We start from the raw sequence: 17079 nt of genomic DNA, 5'->3' as shown, positions 1-17079 counted from the left end.
AAGGAAGGGGGCTTCCCGGTTGGGGGTACGTGCACACGTGTGCATTTTAAACACGCACCCACGTTCAGGGCGCGTCTGGAAGCGGGGTCCCAAAGCCGCCAGGTGAGGGCCACAGTGGAGAGCGCTGCTCCTGCTCCCCGAGACCTGAAAGGCCTGCCCCCTCTGCCTCCCTCTGTCCCTTCCCTGGGCAGTCAGTCCGGGTGCAGTCAAGGGTGAAGGGCGACTTCACAGCCACCTGTCTTGGAAAGTGGGCTCCGCCCAAGCCCTGTCTCCTCTCCGGTGAGCTACAGGTGGAGGAGGTACCGGCCGGCTCAGGGCCACAGCACAGCTGTAATCCCCACGGAGCACTCGGGAACACCCAGGGGTCTCTTCAGCCCTTGCCCTGCATCTTTGAAATCCTGTCCCGAACCGTGGAGGACATACTCCTTCTGGTTGACAAGCAGTGTCATACACTCCAAAAGGGTCTCAGCACCTACTCAGGCCAAGTAGTCCTTCCAGACTCTGCAGTTATTTTGGATGACCTAGGAGTCACTGCCGCAGCAGTTTCTTGGTTTAAAACTCAGCCCCCCCTCCCAAGGCACAGAACTAGTATTTCCCTGCAGGACTTAAGAGAAACTTCTGTTTACAGCCCTCCCAGCCGGGCCAGCCCTCCTGAAACGCTAGCAGCAGCCCTTTGCCCCCAAGTGTGCGCCACCGACCGCGCATCTGATAAGCAGTTTGCCTGCATAGAAGTTCTAAGGCTGAGGAGGTGGTCAAGGGATGCAGAAAGGGTTAAATTAAGGGAGGCGAGAGAGAGAAAGAGATCTTAAAAACCATTCAGGATTCAAGGTATTGACTTCAGACATGTTTATTATAATCTTATACAGTCTACATAAATTTGAACTTGTATTTATTTGGGTTCAGTTATAACATAGCAGAATAAAAATCAAAGCACTGGTCCTCTGAAATAAAGCAGGCAATCACCATTCAATAAACACACGATTTATTTTGTATAAAAGGGTTAAGTTTACAACTAAACTTTTATAAAAAGTTTAGCATGAATAAGTACATCATTACACTTTGTATGCAGAAATACACATCTCTGCCACTATACAAGAAAACTCTAATTAAAGAGTTCACAAGGTTTCACTCCATATATATATATATTTATATATAAATATATACACAGCATTCAGTAGGCTTGCGTCAAAAAGGTAATTTCTGACCAAAAGACTTCATTTAAGTAACTGAATACTGGATCCTTCTGGTATTCACGCTCCACCTTTGAAAAAAGGCAAAGTCTGCTTAAATTGGGAAATTCCTTGTGATTTTAACGTTTTTCGCTCCCCATGGTGGGAATAGTATATAAAGAAAACCTTCCAACTGCAGAAAGGGCATTTAAAAGTCTTTTTCATAAATAACTAATATCACAGTCCAGGTCAGAGAACACCCTGGGGAAGATGATCATTCTTAGTTTTCCTTCCATTTTTTTTTTAAAAAGGTCCATTCAACTTGTTGTTCTCCTTGTGAAATGGTCGAAAAATAAGAAGTTCAGCGCCTTAAAAGATTCTGTGGATTCGTTGTTGTTGTGCAAAGAAAAAGAAAAGTCACGAACACCTGCAAAAGATTGGGGGAGAGGCATGTTTTAGGAGAATGGAACCTAAGGGCAGAGGCGGGCAGACTGGCGCCGGGAGGAAGCCGCAGTTTGAACATTTAACCACCAAACACTCAAAGATTGGGCAAACCCTGGCGTCCAGATGCAACACACACACTCGGCCTCGACAGCGAAAATTAAACATTAAAATAGCAGAGACTCCAGGGAAAAACTTCCCAACGCAATCTCCTATTTGGATCTCCAACAGCACTGCTCACAGGCGCCAGTCTGCTTCTTGTAACAATTATTTGATTGAAAACAGCCCTTTAGTGAACAGATAGGGAAGTCGGATCCCACATCACAGGGGCTGGGGCGCTTGGCCCGGCGAACCTCGGAGGGCTTACAGCGTTGGGGAAGGAGGAGCTCTACGGAATTTGCGGTGATAAGATTAATCAGACGGAGGTTAGTACCTCGTAGTACCGGAGCAGCAGCAGGGGAGAGCCAGGGCATAACGTGTGGCACAGCAAGCCGACGCACATTTCCCTCTGCCACCTTCGTAGTAAGCGGCTGGTATTTTTTCTTTTTTAAAGGAGAAGAAGGAATGCTCTGTGATCTCGAGGAGCCAGAGCTGGGAGCCCCTTCCTTCGGAGGGTACCCAGACAATGTACTACGGGCAACACAACTAAGTACACAGTCCTCGACTAAACCCCCAAATTTTGCAGATACACAAGTCCCCCCAGCCACACACACACATGAACACACACACTCCAAGCGGCAGTTTACCAAGGGGAGGCACGAGCAAAACACTCACCATTTATTCAGCCACAGAGCGCTTTGCTGTCATTTGACATTAACTCAGAAGGGAATTCAGAAGCCTGCGAGAGAAAGGGGGATAAAAGGCGATGTTAGACCATCTTAAGGAGAAACGGCCCCCGTCCTTTTTTTTTCTTTCTTTTTTTGAGCAGCAACTTAAAACAGCAACTTTCGTTCAACACGTTTATGCTACAATTCAGAATCAAAGGCAGATGCATTAACGTGTCAGAACTTATCAGCAATTTCACGCACGACTCAATCTATAGCAGATCTTTTTTTCTTTTTTCGCCCTAAAAGTTAATTAGCTCATCTGGAAGTCCCGGACTGGGACTGCGGCGGTCTGGACCACGGGCCTGCTGGGGGGTGGGGTGGGGGGTGGCGGGGGGGGGGGCAGGTCTCACCTGCAAGGACAGGATGCTGATGTCCGTGTTGAGGGTGGTCAGCGGCGTCCGGGACGCCTGGCTCTGCCCAGGTCGCTGGTGGTGCAGGCTGACGATCGTGGGGTGCGAGTCCAGGGCGATCTGCAGGTCCAAGATGTAGTCGATGACGTGCTGCAGGATTTCCATCTTGCTCACCTTCTTGTTCTGGGGGATGCTGGGCACCAGCTCCTTGAGCTTGGAGTAGCAGTCGTTCATGTTGTACAGCAGGCTCATGGGGTCGTCCACCGGGGTTTTGCTCCGGGAGATGCCCAGGCCGTGGTCCGAAAGGCTGTTTTTCCTCACGGACCGCACTGGACTGAAGGCTTTCATGCTGACCGCGCGGGGGCACGGAGAGACCGGGAGGGAGCGGGCTGCCTCGGAGCTCAGGCCGCCGCCGCCTGCGGAGCTTCCTGCGCTCGGCACCGGGCTCGGCTCAGAATGAAGCCGGGAGCCCGGCGGGGCGGCTTTTATGGGGCCTCGCCGGGGGCCCACGATCCGGCTTCCCCGCGTCCCCATTGGCGGAGGGCGGCGCGTCCATCAGGCCGCGCGGGCGATCCGATTGGCGGGCGCGGGCGCGGGGCGGGCGCTCGGTCCTTCCGCGTTCGCAGCCAATCCCCGCGGAGTGGGCGGGGCGGGCGCGAGCCCAGCTGGGGTGGTAAATAGAGTACAGTAAGCGCGGGGCGGGAGGGGAGCGGAGGCCCGGGGAGGCGGAGGGGGAGGGGGAGGGGAGGGGAGGGGAGGGGGCGGGGGCGGGCGGGCCGGCGGCCGGCGGGGGGGGACCCCGGGAGCCCACATGTGCATCTGCATTCCGATTCCCCGTGGTGAGCCCCTCGCCCTAGGGCGCCCCCGGAGCGGGCTCCGCGGCCCTAACACCACCGCCACGCGGCCGGGTTCTGCACGGCGCAGGGCAAGTCACCGTCCCCCCGCCACCCGCGGGGTGTCACCACACAGCATTTCGGGAGAAAGTAAAAACGCACACGAGTTTGCCATCGACAGGAGAGACGTGCGTAGAGTCCGGGCTCTTAAGATCAGGCCAAGCGACGTCAGGACAGCACAAAACCCCCAACACCCACGCGCGCCCTCAGCGACAGGTTTGGTGTGGGATCGCGCAGCCCCCCCCCCCCCCCCCCCCCCCCGAGCAAAGTCGGTAGAACCAGTACTTCTTGGAAACCGTGCTGAGCGCCGAGGAGGTCTGAGAAGGCAGGACGCTTCCAGGGTTCCCTTTCTGGAACAGGCACTGGCTATCAGAAGGATCCTATTAATCGGAAATCATTAGGGAAATTTGCATCCTGAGGCTGGATTTACATACACTGCCCTTGAGAGGCCGCGGGTCTGAGCCTCGCCGGGTGGGCGGCGAAGTAATGTGATTAATTATGCACAAATCCTGATTTCTGGGGTCACATTCCAGCACTTCACAGTAATTTTAAAGTTTTGTGAAAGGTAGGTGGCCCTAGCCGTTGACCGACATCTAAGCACTCTTAAAAAAAAGAAAAGAAAAAAGAAAAAAAACCTGTCGTGTATGAGGCTGGAAATCTGTTCAATCCTATTACTGGACGCAGTTTCACGTTTTGTTGTTTTTTTCCCCCCTTGTCTTCCCTCTGTAAGATCTTTAAAGAAATTATTTGGGCAGTCTGAAGTTTGCAGCCATTTACCTACACACTTTTCAGCGAATGCACGCAGAATTCTAGTTTAGCTGAAGACTTAACAGCAAATTAGTTGTGTTTTGAAAACTCCAGTCTCCCCCCCCCCCCCCCCCAGAATACAGCAATCTAGAAAATGCGGGGGCCATGGGGGTATTTGTTAGCATCTTGTTTACTTGTCTCAGCCGTCACCTTCCCGGCAGTTTAAGAAGCAGGAAGGGGGCAGAAGAGGAGAAAAAGCAAAGCTGAATGATGGGGAACCTGCGTTCTGTGCTCGGATTCCTGATGAGTTTCTGAGCCGGCGGCCGGCGCGTCTCTGACACGGGCCGCGACCCAGGGCTCCCCTTGGGGGAGGCGCCGGGGAGTGCGGAGGCGGATGTCACTGTGAGAAAGCCACCCCTCTGCCTCGGAGGACGGAGGTGGATGGTTTCCTGACCAGCAGAGGAGTCTGCTGAGGGCCTGGCCCTGCAGAAGCTGCCTGCAGCTCTGCGCCTGAGTGTTCGATTAACCACCTCCCTCCTCCGATATTAACTCTGGAAATGATTTAATACCGAGTCCCCCACAGTTCGAGCTTTTTGATGTACTCTGTGCATGTGTTTCTGTCACATACGTGCCACAGTGGAACAGATTTTGTTTTGACACTATTTTGGTTCATGATGTTATACTTTGACTATTTTACAATAATAGCCAACGTAAACAAACATCTTTGGGATTCTCAAATTATTACTTGTGATTCTTGGACATTGCAGCCCTGCGATACTGACGCATTCCTAGCTTTTTCCAAGGACACCGTATGTTAACATCCGTGCCAGCCTCATTATCCCAGCAGCCAGGCTCCGGGCTGGTTCGTAATGAGCGGCGTGCCGTGTTCCTTGGGGGGCCCCCCCGCGAGGTTGAGCCCCCCGTGGTCGTGTGTGCCCCCGGAGGCGGTAAAACCGCTTCGCGGGGTGGAAGTTTTGTGCTTTCCTTCCCTGGCGGAGCCCAGTGGGCCCGTGCAGACCTCGACGGGCGCGCTACCCAGTTCTGCCTTCAGTTAAAGATCATGTTGGGGGGGGGGGGGCCTGAGGACGCAGTAGAAGTTAGTGACCACGAGGAGGGAAAGGAGGCCCGATGGCCTCGTGCGTCGGTCTCCATCCGCAAGCCCGATGGATGGGAGTCACCTTTCAAGGGAGGTTCTCGTAGAGCAAGCACACGGAGCCGGGGCGTGTTCGGGGTGGGGGTACGGGCGCCGGGAAGCCTGTCTCTGTGGGTTCGCCTGCGAGGCCTCCCAAGTTCAAAGGGTCCCAGCTGCAGAGAGCGCCCCGGACCTGCAAGATGCGCGGGCGCGGGAAGGTGTGAAGGGCTTCCGTGGAGGTGGGGGGGGGGGTGGCTCCGGGGCTGACTCACCGAGGCGCCCCCAGGTCCCGCCACCCACCTGCCCTGGAAGTTCCCCTCCGCAGGGTCCAGGGCTTGCACGCTCGGCCCGGCCCGGCGGCTGCAGCGCGTGCAGCCCCCCCGCCCCCCGCTCCGCCCGCCAGCCCCGGGCTGGAATCAGCAGCAGCTCCGGGCCGCCGCGGCCACCCCGCGTGATGCACGGGGGGGGGGGGGGGGAGGAGCCTGCACGGGGGGGGGGGCGGGGGGGCGCTCCGGGTCCTCCCCGCACATCTGGCGCGATTGGGCGCGCTCGCCTTTCTTCCCCCCGGTTTTGTTCTCACAGCTGTGTCCATTCCGCCCGTGACCCCCCGAGCGATCCCTGACAGGTGATGAATTGGCAGCGGCGGCGGCGGCGGCGGCGGCGCGCGGGCCAGGCCGCGGCGGGGCCGGAGCCGGAGCCCCGGAGCAGACTCTCTGGCGCCAGGCGCGTGACGCCGCCCATTCACGCCGCCCTGCAGCCTTGTCCTCGCGGCGCCGCTCAGGCGGCTGCCATGGCAACCGCGCCGTCACTCAGCGCGCGCGCCCAGCTGATCAATGCCTGCGAGGCCCGGCCGTCCCCGGCCCGCCCGGATCCCGGCCGCCCGGCCCGCGCGCACCTGCAGCCGCCGCGCGTCTTAAGTTTCGAGCGATCTGGGGGAAGGAAAGAGGGCCGGGAAGAACAGGAAAGGCAGGGAGGGGGCGGTGGTGGGAGTCGGGGAGAAGAATAAAAAAAAAAAAAAAAAAAAAAAAAAAAAAGCCGGGAGAGGGAGAAAGAAAGAACTCTTCCCTTTGCCGAAAGAGGCATAACGTGCCTTGGAGGTCGCCAACGCCAGGGCTTTTTTTTTTTTTTTTTTTTTTTTTTGCTTTATTTTATTTGTCTTTGCAGCCGAGGCGTTCAGGGTGGGGCCGGCGCGAGGGAGGAACCGGGACCGGGAGACGGGGACGGTCTTAGCGGATGGCGAGCCTTGGGCATGCCCTCGGGTCCTCGCGGGGAGGGCTCTGAGGCTGCACTCCTAACGCCCTGCAGGGCCCGCCCCCACTGCGCCCCACTGCGCCCCACTGCGGCCCTGCCTCGCCCCGCAGAGCCCTCGGAGGTGGCCCGGCCCGGCGAGTCTCCGAGCACAGCTCGCCAGCCCCGGGCCCGCGGGAGGTGGAGGTGGAGGTGGAGGTGGAGGTGGGCGCGGGCAGCGGGCTCCGCGGCCCCAGCCTCCGCGCGCCGCCCGCCCGGGACTCGTGCTCGTTGCCCCGCGCCCGCTGCGCCCCCGCCCCGAGCACCGAGGGGCCCGGAGCCTCCAGCCGGCCCGCGGGCGCAGGCGGCGGCTCGGCCCCGGCTCTATCTCTAGGGAAAGTTCCATTTTAAGAGCCAGATGCCGACACTCCGGGACGGTTTAGGGCATCCGGCCCCCTCAAGGGTGCTCATCTGCAGGCCAGAGTGTTAGCCGTCATTTATCGCCTGTGCTGGCGAGGAGCTCCTGAACAGGGGATGGCCTCCTCTGGCCCTAAAAGCGGGGTGGGGTGGGGTGGGATGGGGGCACGACTGTTGGGATCCTGTTATCTGGCTTAGCAGAGTTTGTTGTGGTTTTCGAGGAAAACAGCATCTGGATTACATAAGGATTCAAGTTTTTGCTTTACTTGTTTATTTAATACCTTGGCAAGAGGGAGCCCTTACCCTGAAACCAGATAACCGAATTTGGGTTTAAAACAGTCTTAGACGAGGGACAACTGGAGAGGAAGAAAATAAGGAAAGCCACGAAAAGCAAACAGGGCGATGTTTATTTTTCAACCCTTTGCGTATTTTTCGAAGACCTGCCTAGCCTCTTCTGCTTCTGGTCGCACACAGCTAATGCATCGCCTGAACAAAGCCCTGCGCCTTCCACGACGGCTTGACTGACGCCCCAGCCCGCCAGGACCCCGGGATCGCGGCCCCAACTCCTTCCAGGATCCCGGCGCGCGGTCCTGTTTGCCCGGGGATCCCCCAGAGCACGGGGAACAACAGCGCGCTAAATCCAATTGCTTTCCACCGTCTGTCTGCCCTCCTTATAGGGGGATCACCTTTCAGCTCCGTTCAAAAAAAAAAAAAAAAGAAAAAAAGCAGAGTTTGGAAGTTGGCGGAGGGGCCTATTTAGCTACCAGCACAGCAAATATTTAGTTACAAATGCTGCGAAGGACCGTCCTGGGACTTTTGTTCCGGTCACCAAATTAAAACAGAAAATGCACTGGAGCAACAGATAAGGTCTTAGAGAACAATCCGGCGGCCGGCGAGCTGGCGGGCGCGGGGCTGGCGTCGGCGAGTCTGCGCACGCTCGGGGGTCCGCGCCCCGCGGGGAGCTCGGGTCACCGGGGTCCCCCCCCCCCCGCCCGCCGCGCGCCCTCCGCGCCCGAGCGCAGCGGCGTCCGTGGGAACCGGGCCGCCCGCTCCCGAATCCGCGGCATCTTCACCTTGTAACGCGCACCCAAAGCAACACCCGGGCCGGCTGGCGGGTCCCTAACCAGAAACACCTGGCGCGCTCCCCACGCCCTGTTGGCCGCGGCCACGTGCGCCCGGGGTCCCCGCCGCCAGGGGGGTGGGGGCCCTGGTGGCACCCAGGCGGAGCCAGCTGCGGTGATTCCAATCTCTGCCCTCTCCGGGTGCCGGGGGAGAAACTTCTGTCTATAAAATAGTTCACCCTCCTGTCCCCCCCCCCCCTTGAGGCTTTCACTCCCAGATTCTGCTTCTGACACACTCCCCCCTGAAAGGGCAATGGACCTCCTCTTTCTGGCTGGAGAGAAATCCAGCGAAGCTTTTGCAAGCCTTTTCTCCAACCCCCAGCACACACCTGTCACCTGTCACCAAGTGCCACTGGCTGCGGGAGGGGACAGACCTAGGGCTGTGTCCTCTGGGAGGTGAGTGCTGGGGACCCCCAGGCCCCGGGAGGAGCAGCCCCCCTGGGTGCTAATCCTCAGCCCGTGGGGGTCCTGCCATCATCCCAGCACCAGGGGGCTGAGGTTGGCCATCAGCGCGGGACCCTAAGGAAAGACGGGAGAATTAAGTGGTACATTTGGTGTGACGTGCCTGCCTTTTCCCGGAGCCTGAAGAACCCCGACATTCCATTTCAAAGAAAAAAAGGACACACAATGGCCCTCTTTAAGAGGAGGTTAAACATTCACATTGGGTAAGAATAACTAATAATTTACAAGGTCTGCACAGCTCACCTATTTTGCTCTTCATCTTGACCCCATGAGTCAGGAGAGGCAGATGCTGTCCCAGTTTTAGAGGAAGAAACTGAGGCACAGATGAATGACAGATCCTACGTGGGCCCAAATCCCTAGGACGTGACCCTGTGACAGTGCACAAGTGTGTGACCTTGACCCCAGGGCCAATACTGATTACTTTTTTACCCTGAATTTTTTTCCGGTGCTGCCGGCCTGGAGTGTCCACAGCCAGCACTTAGTTCTCACCTTCCTCAGAGGGTGACTCCCAGCGGCTGGGCCTGACCCTGGGTTAACAGACGATCTGATGACTTTGCAAACCTTAGTGTCTGTGGGAATCACTTTTACACGCAGAGTCCTGGAGCCCACCTCTCAGAATTCTGATTCGGGGGTGTGCTGAGCAGCCTAGAGACCACAGTGGCCTTTTGAGCAAGTATCCTAAGGAGAGAGGCTGGTGCAGGTGGGGAAGGAACCACTTTCCGAGAAGCTTCTGGCAAGCCACTGGCCTCTCAAATCAACCCTGCAGTTGGGGCAGTTGGCGCACTAGGTAGGAATGAGTCATCTCAGACCTGTTGAGGACTGCTCCGTTTGCTTTTAGAAAACTCAAGAGGACAAGAAAGTCTGTTATATTTACCGACATTATTATTAGTATTATTGCTTTATTCTTTCTTCCTTCTTACTGTTCCAATATTCTTTCTTTTATGGTTATTTTGTGTTTCAAGAGTGTCCTTTAGACATTCTTTTAGGGTAAGTCTGTGGGTGACAAGTTCTCTTCGATTTCCTGCATCGAGAAGGTCTTGCTTGTTCTTTGATTCCTGAAGGATATTTTTGTTGACTCTAAACTTCTGGGTTGACAGGTTTTGTTGTTGTTGTTGTTTTTGGCTTTTGACATGTTGTGCCACTTCTTTCTGGCTGCTATGGTTTCTGATGAGAAATCTGCTGTCATTCAAACGGCTTTTTCTTCTGTAAAAAAGGTGGTGCTTGTCTCTGCTTGTTTCTTTTGTCCTTAGCTTCCAGAAGTGTACTTATGATGTAGCTTGGCATGGAGTTTTTTCCAGTTTGGGGTTCTCTCAGTTTCTTGAACCTGTAGGTTTAAATCTTTTGCCAAATTTGGAAAAAGCTCAGCTATTATTTCTTGACATATCTTTTCAGCACCACCTTTTTCTCTCCTGCGATCCTGGCGACATGAACTTCAGATCTTTGCCTGTAGTCCCTCCAGGGTCTATGACACTATGCCTTTTATCTTTTTTTTGGAAGTCTACTTTCTGTTGTTCAGATTGGGTAGTTTCTATTGTTCTATTTTCAGGTGTATTGATTCTTTCTTCTGTCCACTCCATTTCACTTTTGAGCTCATCCAATGAGGTCTTTTGCTTTGCTTGTTGTATTTTTCAGCTCTAAAATTTCAATTTCATTCTTTTTTTTTTTTAATCTTCCATTTCTTTGTTGAGATTTTCTTTTTCTCCCCCCCCCCCCTCACATTTTGGGAGCAGGTTTGTAATTGATCATTGAGAGACTTTTTTGGTGGCTCAGAAAAATACTGACCCCACCCCAATCATTAACTGCCCAAACATAAAATTTGTACACAAATATTCTTAGGAGCTTTATTTGTAATAGTTAAAAACTGGAAATACCCCAGATGTCCTGCAATCGAGTGAGTGATCAAACCAAACATCTGTACCGTGGAATACTACTCTGCAATGAAGAGAAACAGATGACTTTGATTCACACAACTTGGGTGGACCTTAAGGGTATCATGATGAATGAAAGGGCCAGTCTCAAAAGGTCCCATACTATATGGTTGCATTCTTAAATGACAGGATTATAGAAATAAAGAATAGATTAATGATTGCCAGGGATAGGGACTGGAGGGGGTATGGGCTATGTGAGACTATAAAGGGATAACAGGGAGTTCCTTTGTGCTGATGGAACAGTTCTGAATCTTGATTATGGTATTGATCACAGTACCTGGGCTAAAACTCCATAGATCTACACACACCCACAGATGAATGCATGTGATATCTAGTGAAAGTGAGTGAGGTCCGTAGTCGAATTAGCTGTATTGTGCCATTGTCAGTATGTCAGGTTTGAAGGACTGTAGCGACGGAAATGCTTACCACTGGGGGAAACTGGGCAAAGCATACATGGGACTTGCTGCAACTTCCTGTGAATCCATAATTATTACAAAATAAAGAGTTAGATGGTTTAAAAAAAAAAAAAAAGAAGAGATTCCCCATGAAGAGATTCCAAGGGGTCTAGACTGTTCACAGGAACCCAAGCAATAAGATTATGAGAGAAGTTGTCATTGGAAGCCACTAATGTTTGGAGTGGTTTATTACATTGATAACTAAATGGCCACCAAAAGGGAAAATGGGCCAGTGGTGGTGGGGGAGTGGGATCAGAGTTTCTAAGTATAATTTTGCATATTATGCATATCATCTAATTGTGATCACTTATCATTATTTGGGGTTTTCTTTACCCCGAAAGTTTTACAACAAATTATTTATAGTGCACAAAATAGCATATTCCACATCCAACAAGAGTGCATTAATTGTAAAAGAAATGAATGATGTTTCAGTTGACATCTTGGCGTCCAGTATATACTCAGGTTATAGTGTGGGTCTTTTTAATTAATTAATCAATTAATTATTAAAGATTTATTTGTTGGAGAGAGAGAGTGTGTGAGTGGAAGGAGGGGCAAAGGGAGAGAGAAAATCTCAAGCAGACTCCTTACTATGCACAGAGACCAACATGGAACTTGGTCCCTAGACCCTAAGACCCTTAGATCATGACCTGAGCCAAAAATCAAGAGTCGAATGCTTACCCAACTGAGCCACCCGGGCGCCCCAGTGTGGGTCTTTTTCTTAACCAATCAGAATCCCTACTAACTTTTCTTGAGGGTACAGACTTCATAGCCATATAAGATAACTATATGTTTTGAACCCAAACCGACCATTTATGGTCCAAGTGCCTCTAGGGCCCTAGGGAGGATGGGAGAGCTGAGTGGTGGAGGAAGGTGTCTGGAAGTAGGCTACACAGCTTCCCTAGGGTGGGAGTAAGAATCAGTGCCTCCAGATATTCTAGAAACTGTATCATACAAGCATCTCAGAGGTATCACGCCTCATCACCAAGATTTTAAGGAGATTTTGACATTTTTTTCTTCATACAACATGAAGACTTTGAGTGTGGAGGGGTTATGCTTCCCAGGTTGGGGCAGTCTCTTTGTCCCACCATCTTGTTGATCTAACTTCCAGGGACCCCCTGGGACACTGTTTCCCCTTCAGAAGACACCGCTGGCATGGACTCGGTAGCTTGGACCAAGAAGGGGGTTGGGCGCCCCGTAGGTAGTCGCCGTTGGCAGCTGCCCAAAAGCTTCCATCTTCCCCCCGTGACACTATCCCAGTGTGGCCATTTCTGAGCCTGAGAGAGGAGTCAGGAGTGGGTTGGTGTAATTACAATTCATTAAGTCCTGCTTTGAAGTGATGAGCCCATATTCCCAGGGAGGAGAAATGCAGAAGAGCAAAATGCTCGCTAGCTGCAGAGCTGTTTTAGTTGGTCTGGTTGCTGCTGCTGTTGCTGTGTGTGTGTGTGTGTGTGTGTGTGTGTGTGTGTGTGTGAGGGGAGAGGACGTTGAAGGTGAGCTGAGGGCTCTGAGGGCTCCTGCACTCTCCCCTCCTGAGCCTGGGCCCTTGGCTTCCAGGGGGGTGGTTCAACCCAGCCCTTTATTTCTTTTTTTTTTTTTTTTCTTTTTATGATAGTCACACAGAGAGAGAGAGAGAGAGAGAGAGGCAGAGACACAGGCAGAGGGAGAAGCAGGCTCCATGCAGGGAGCCCGACGTGGGATTCGATCCCGGGTCTCCAGGATCGCGCCCTGGGCCAAAGGCAGGCGCCAAACCGCTGCGCCACCCAGGGATCCCCCAGCCCTTTATTTCTTTATGCCCCGTGAGTCCATGTACCGCCGGTTGCAGTGTCGCCCCAGGTGGGTCGCCGGGAGCCCAGGGGGCCTGGCCCTCTCCCACCTGTGTACTGAGGTGTAAATCCACTGGCAGGCTGGACAGAGCACTTGAACCCTGATCTGTACTCCTCCAAACGTGGTGTGACACCCAGCAGCATGGGCATGCTGAGAAATGCGGAGTCTCAGGCTCCAGCCCAGACTGACTTAGAACCTGGGGGGTTCCTGCCGCAAAGCCCGAGGCCAGGAGCTGAAGTCTGTCCGCAGCTGTATGAAGAGTGAGCCAGCACAAATGTTCCTCAATCACCTTTAAAATGGCATCATTTTGGGCACCTGGGAGGCTCGATCTGTGAAGTGTCTGCCTTCGGCTCAGGTCATGACCTCAGGGTCCCAGGATCGAGTCCCGCATCGGGCTCCTTGCTCAGTGGGGAGTCTGCTTCTCCCTCTGCCCCTGTCCCTCTCTCCCGCTCTGTGTGCTGTATCAAATAAAAAAAAAAAAAACTTTAAAAAAATTAATAAAATAAAATGGCATCTTTTCTGAGCAGCACCTTGCCTTTGCACCACGCAGCGCACTCCACTGACGCTACTCTGTGACTCCACATTGACCAGTAAGGCAGGGAGCATGACTCCCACTTTGCAGATGAAGTAACTGAGTGCAGAGGCGAGCCCATAGCCACAGGGCCCAGGGGTCACCTGGGAGTCGGGACTGGAGCTCGGTGCTTTGCCCGTCGCTGTCAAACCGCACAGGCCCCGGGAAGGCCTTTGGAGGAAGGACAGGTGAGGGGCCTGGGGCGGGGAGCAGGTCTGGGTGTTGGGCATGGCACTGGGGCTGTTCGCAGGGCTCTTAGTTCACGGACCTGGACCCCAGGGTGGGGGTGAGGGTGAGCTCGGCTGAGAGCCAGGGCCTCCAAACTGCTGAGATGCACCCCTGCCCCCAGGCCCTGGCCTGCACGTCATGGTCACAGTCCACATCCTGGAGCTCTCTCAGGGCACCTCGGGCCTGATCCTGCTGCCCCTCGGAGGCTCTCTGGCTGTCCCTGCTTCCCTGCCGCGAGCCCGTCCCCACAGCCAGGAGCAGGGGCGCCGGCCTGGCCCCACGCCTGTCTCCCCCCCACGTCTAATCTTGGCGCTGAGTTCCTTCCGAAGGCTCTCTGAAGGCGTATCAGGTCCGTTTAATTATTTCGGGGAGAGATGCTTGCTTTTTAGAAAACATTTACGGTGGATATTTTGTGATCGTCTGACACATGCCATTTTGAAATAAGATATTCTTAATGATGCCATCCCCGCCCCTCCTCTGGTGGGCTTCCCGGCTCTGGTGGTGGCCGTAGGGGGGAAGAAGTCCTGCAGTCCGTCGGGGCGGGAAGGAGGTACCGAAGGCTGAAGACGGGACCTCCCCGAGAACACCCCGTGTGCAGCCGCTCCGAGCGTGTGCCGGGTGGCGAGGGACCAGGGACGTACCTGGCCCTCCTGATTCCATTTCCCCCTTCGAAGCCACCACCGCATGGCGCCTCCCTCTAAATGACATTTTGAACACTGAGCGCGGGGCCCACTGAATACCTGGGGTGCGCGGTAGGTAGGCCTGCCTGAGAAATGCAGGGCATCTGTTGAAAGGGAAACTTCAGATAAAAAAGAATGCTTTTGTAGCAGACACCCTTGTGTTTTTATAAATGATCATTGTAATGGCACCAGCCACTCCTCATGACAGACCTAAGGCATCTGCAAAAAATAAAAAATAAAATAAAAATTGCATTTATTTTTTTACCAACTTTTGACAAGTTAAGATAACAAGAGAAAACATTGCTAACTAGACTTGCAGAATGCGGAGCATAAATACCTCTAATTTGAGGTCCTTCGGGACTAGAGTGGCCAGACGTGACCATTAGAGGGCTTAGTCCAGAGTCACCATTTCAAAATTCCCTCACAGGCTTGCACAGGTCCTCAGGCACGCCCGCCTCCCTGGACACGCGAGCTCCGTGTGCCAGTTATACACTGATTTCCAGGGAGATGCACCCCGAGGCCCCCCTTCCAGGTGGTGCATGCATGATGTCCCTGGGTGATGCCGCTGGTCCTAGGTGCACTGCTGGGGGACGTCGCGAAGCAGCGGTCCTAAGGCAATGCCACGGCTGCAGCGAATGGGCCCAGACGCGCGTCCTCACCTCCACACGCTAGAAGTTCTGTTCTCAATATGTGGTGTGACACGCAGCAGCATGGGCATGCTGAGAGTGGCCACTCTCCCCAGAGTGGGCGTCAGTGGCGGCCAGGCCGCTGCGCTCCAAGCGGGCCACTCCGGGGACCCAGGCCCCCATCCTCGTGGCTCTGCCCCACGGGCCGTGGGCTTCCAGGCTGCCTGGGCCCATCCACGCCAAGCCTGAAGACGAGGGAGGGCACGGAGATGCCCGGGGACAAGCCCTTGGGTGGCTGCTAGGGGTCGGGCCTGCAGGTGGCCCGCAGCCCCGGTGGGTCCCCCGGCTCGCTACTGCGGCCCTCGGGCTGCCGGGTCTTGCCGTGGGGCCCTGCTGAGCGGGGCGTCCCCTGCCCTGCCGCCCCCGAGCCGTGGCAACCGGAGATGTCCGCAGACAAGCGTCCCCTGGGGAGCAAAATCTCCCAGGCTGAGAAGGGCCGCGCTGGAGCTCAGTCCGTGGCCGCAGTCGCCGCAGGGAGACCGGGCACCGCGCGGGGCGGCGGCGGGGAGAAAGCACGCTGGTTTGGAGGCCCCCGGCCCGGCTCCGTCGCAACGGCCGTCGGCGGGCAGAGGGCATTGCTTCCCCCAAGGCCGGTCCCGGGCATTCTGCAGAAGGCAGGGCCGCGGGGGCAGGAGGGGAACTAGGGGTCTGGTGTCGGGGTGTCCTCCGCAGGGTTGCAGGGCGGCCGGGGTCGCGTACTGTGTGTTCCTGCAAGAGCAAACACGTAGGAAGGTGTTTTTCTTGCTTCTTTTATTAATGTTTACATGAGTTAATGAACGCGCAAACGACCTGATGAAAGCGTGTCAGTAATAAAACAAAGTTGGTTTTAAAGAAGGAAGTCACGGCGGCGTGTGAGCAATCAGGCCTGACCTCGGCCTGGGCCGCCAGCGTGGGTAGCACGGCCGGAGGAGAGCCGGGCCTCCAGCCGTGCCGTCCGCCTGTCCGTCCCTAGGTGTTCTCCGAGCCCCCGCTGGGCTCCAGGCCCCCTCCTAGCGACCTCGGAACCATCCGTGAGCAAAGGCGGGACGTGTACCTAATTCTAACTGCGGCCTAAGGGAGCGGCTTCAGGTACACGAGCTCCGTTTCAATGCGACTCAGAGAGGTTGAGCCACACGGCGGAGGCCACAGAGCCACGAAGTGGGGGGATCAGGGTCGTGGACGTGCTGTCGCCGCTGCTTTTGCTCCAATAGCGAGGAAAAATCATTCTCGAGTACAGGAGAGCAAGAGCCCACGGGCCACATTTCCATATCTGCTCAGCCATTGCAGGTCACGCAGGAAGTAACTGGGGCCTTGCCGCATTTTGTTCTTGAAAGCACTGCCGGGGAAGACCCGGCTAGAATGATCTGGAAGCATCCGGAATACATGGGTTTGTAGACTCGCCCACCCCTACCTGTTTCCTTAGGACCTGGGGGTGGGATGAGGAATAAGGCCAGGGTTTCCATGTGTCGAGATTCCTGGGCAATCCTGGGGTTGTGCTTTAAGCTCCCCAGACCCCCAGCTTCTTAGCAGAGGAGGAAAACGTGCCTTCAGAACCCACATTTTTACATATGATCCACCCCCCCTCCGGGTGGTTGCTCTAACCATACAGTGAGGAGAAGTGGCCACACCTGACGGTGTAAGGAAAGTTCTGGTGTTTGGGGACATTGAAGCTACGGGAAGCAACCACTCAAGCTCATGCATATCCCACCAAAAAAACACGATCCCTTATAATCACAGGAAATCAGTTCGCTGACTTTTGAATGTAAACCCCACAGTCCTCGAGAGAGCAAATGACACATTTAAAAACAAAACAAAACAAATCGAAGTGACCTTTGTGTTTGGACGGTGATGACATGCTGCGTTTTCTCTTTATTTCATGCCATTTGCATCCCCGGGTGTCTTTATGTCTTCCTTCCTCTATCCTCTGCAGGCAAAGGGCTAG

General features: G+C 54.7%; 1 protein-coding gene across 1 annotated transcript; it reads right to left on the bottom strand.

Annotated features, from left to right (window-relative positions):
• Positions 1-831: 831 nt before the first annotated feature.
• Positions 832-3258, bottom strand: ID2 (inhibitor of DNA binding 2). The gene is made up of 3 exons (XM_038560704.1): positions 2788-3258; positions 2385-2448; positions 832-1596 (listed from the first exon to the last, which is right to left on the bottom strand). The coding sequence occupies exons 1-2, from the start codon at positions 3133-3135 to the stop codon at positions 2392-2394; spliced, it is 405 nt and encodes a 134-aa protein (XP_038416632.1). The 5' UTR covers positions 3136-3258; the 3' UTR covers positions 832-1596; positions 2385-2391.
• Positions 3259-17079: the final 13821 nt, after the last annotated feature.

The sequence above is a fragment of the Canis lupus genome, chromosome 17 (genome assembly GCF_011100685.1).
Source record: "Canis lupus familiaris isolate Mischka breed German Shepherd chromosome 17, alternate assembly UU_Cfam_GSD_1.0, whole genome shotgun sequence".
Taxonomy (NCBI): domain Eukaryota; kingdom Metazoa; phylum Chordata; class Mammalia; order Carnivora; family Canidae; genus Canis; species Canis lupus.
The sequence above is the reverse complement of the archived record's forward strand: the minus strand, read 5'-3'. Positions and strand labels throughout refer to the sequence as shown.

Bases quoted from the DNA above. Each gene is read 5' to 3' on its own strand.
- ID2 (XM_038560704.1), bottom strand. From the start codon at position 3,135: ATGAAAGCCTTCAGTCCAGTGCGGTCCGTGAGGAAAAACAGCCTTTCG. The intron at 2,449-2,787 runs GTGAGACCTGCC...TTTCTCTCGCAG, and splicing joins TCAGCATCCTGTCCTTGCAG to GCTTCTGAATTCCCTTCTGA.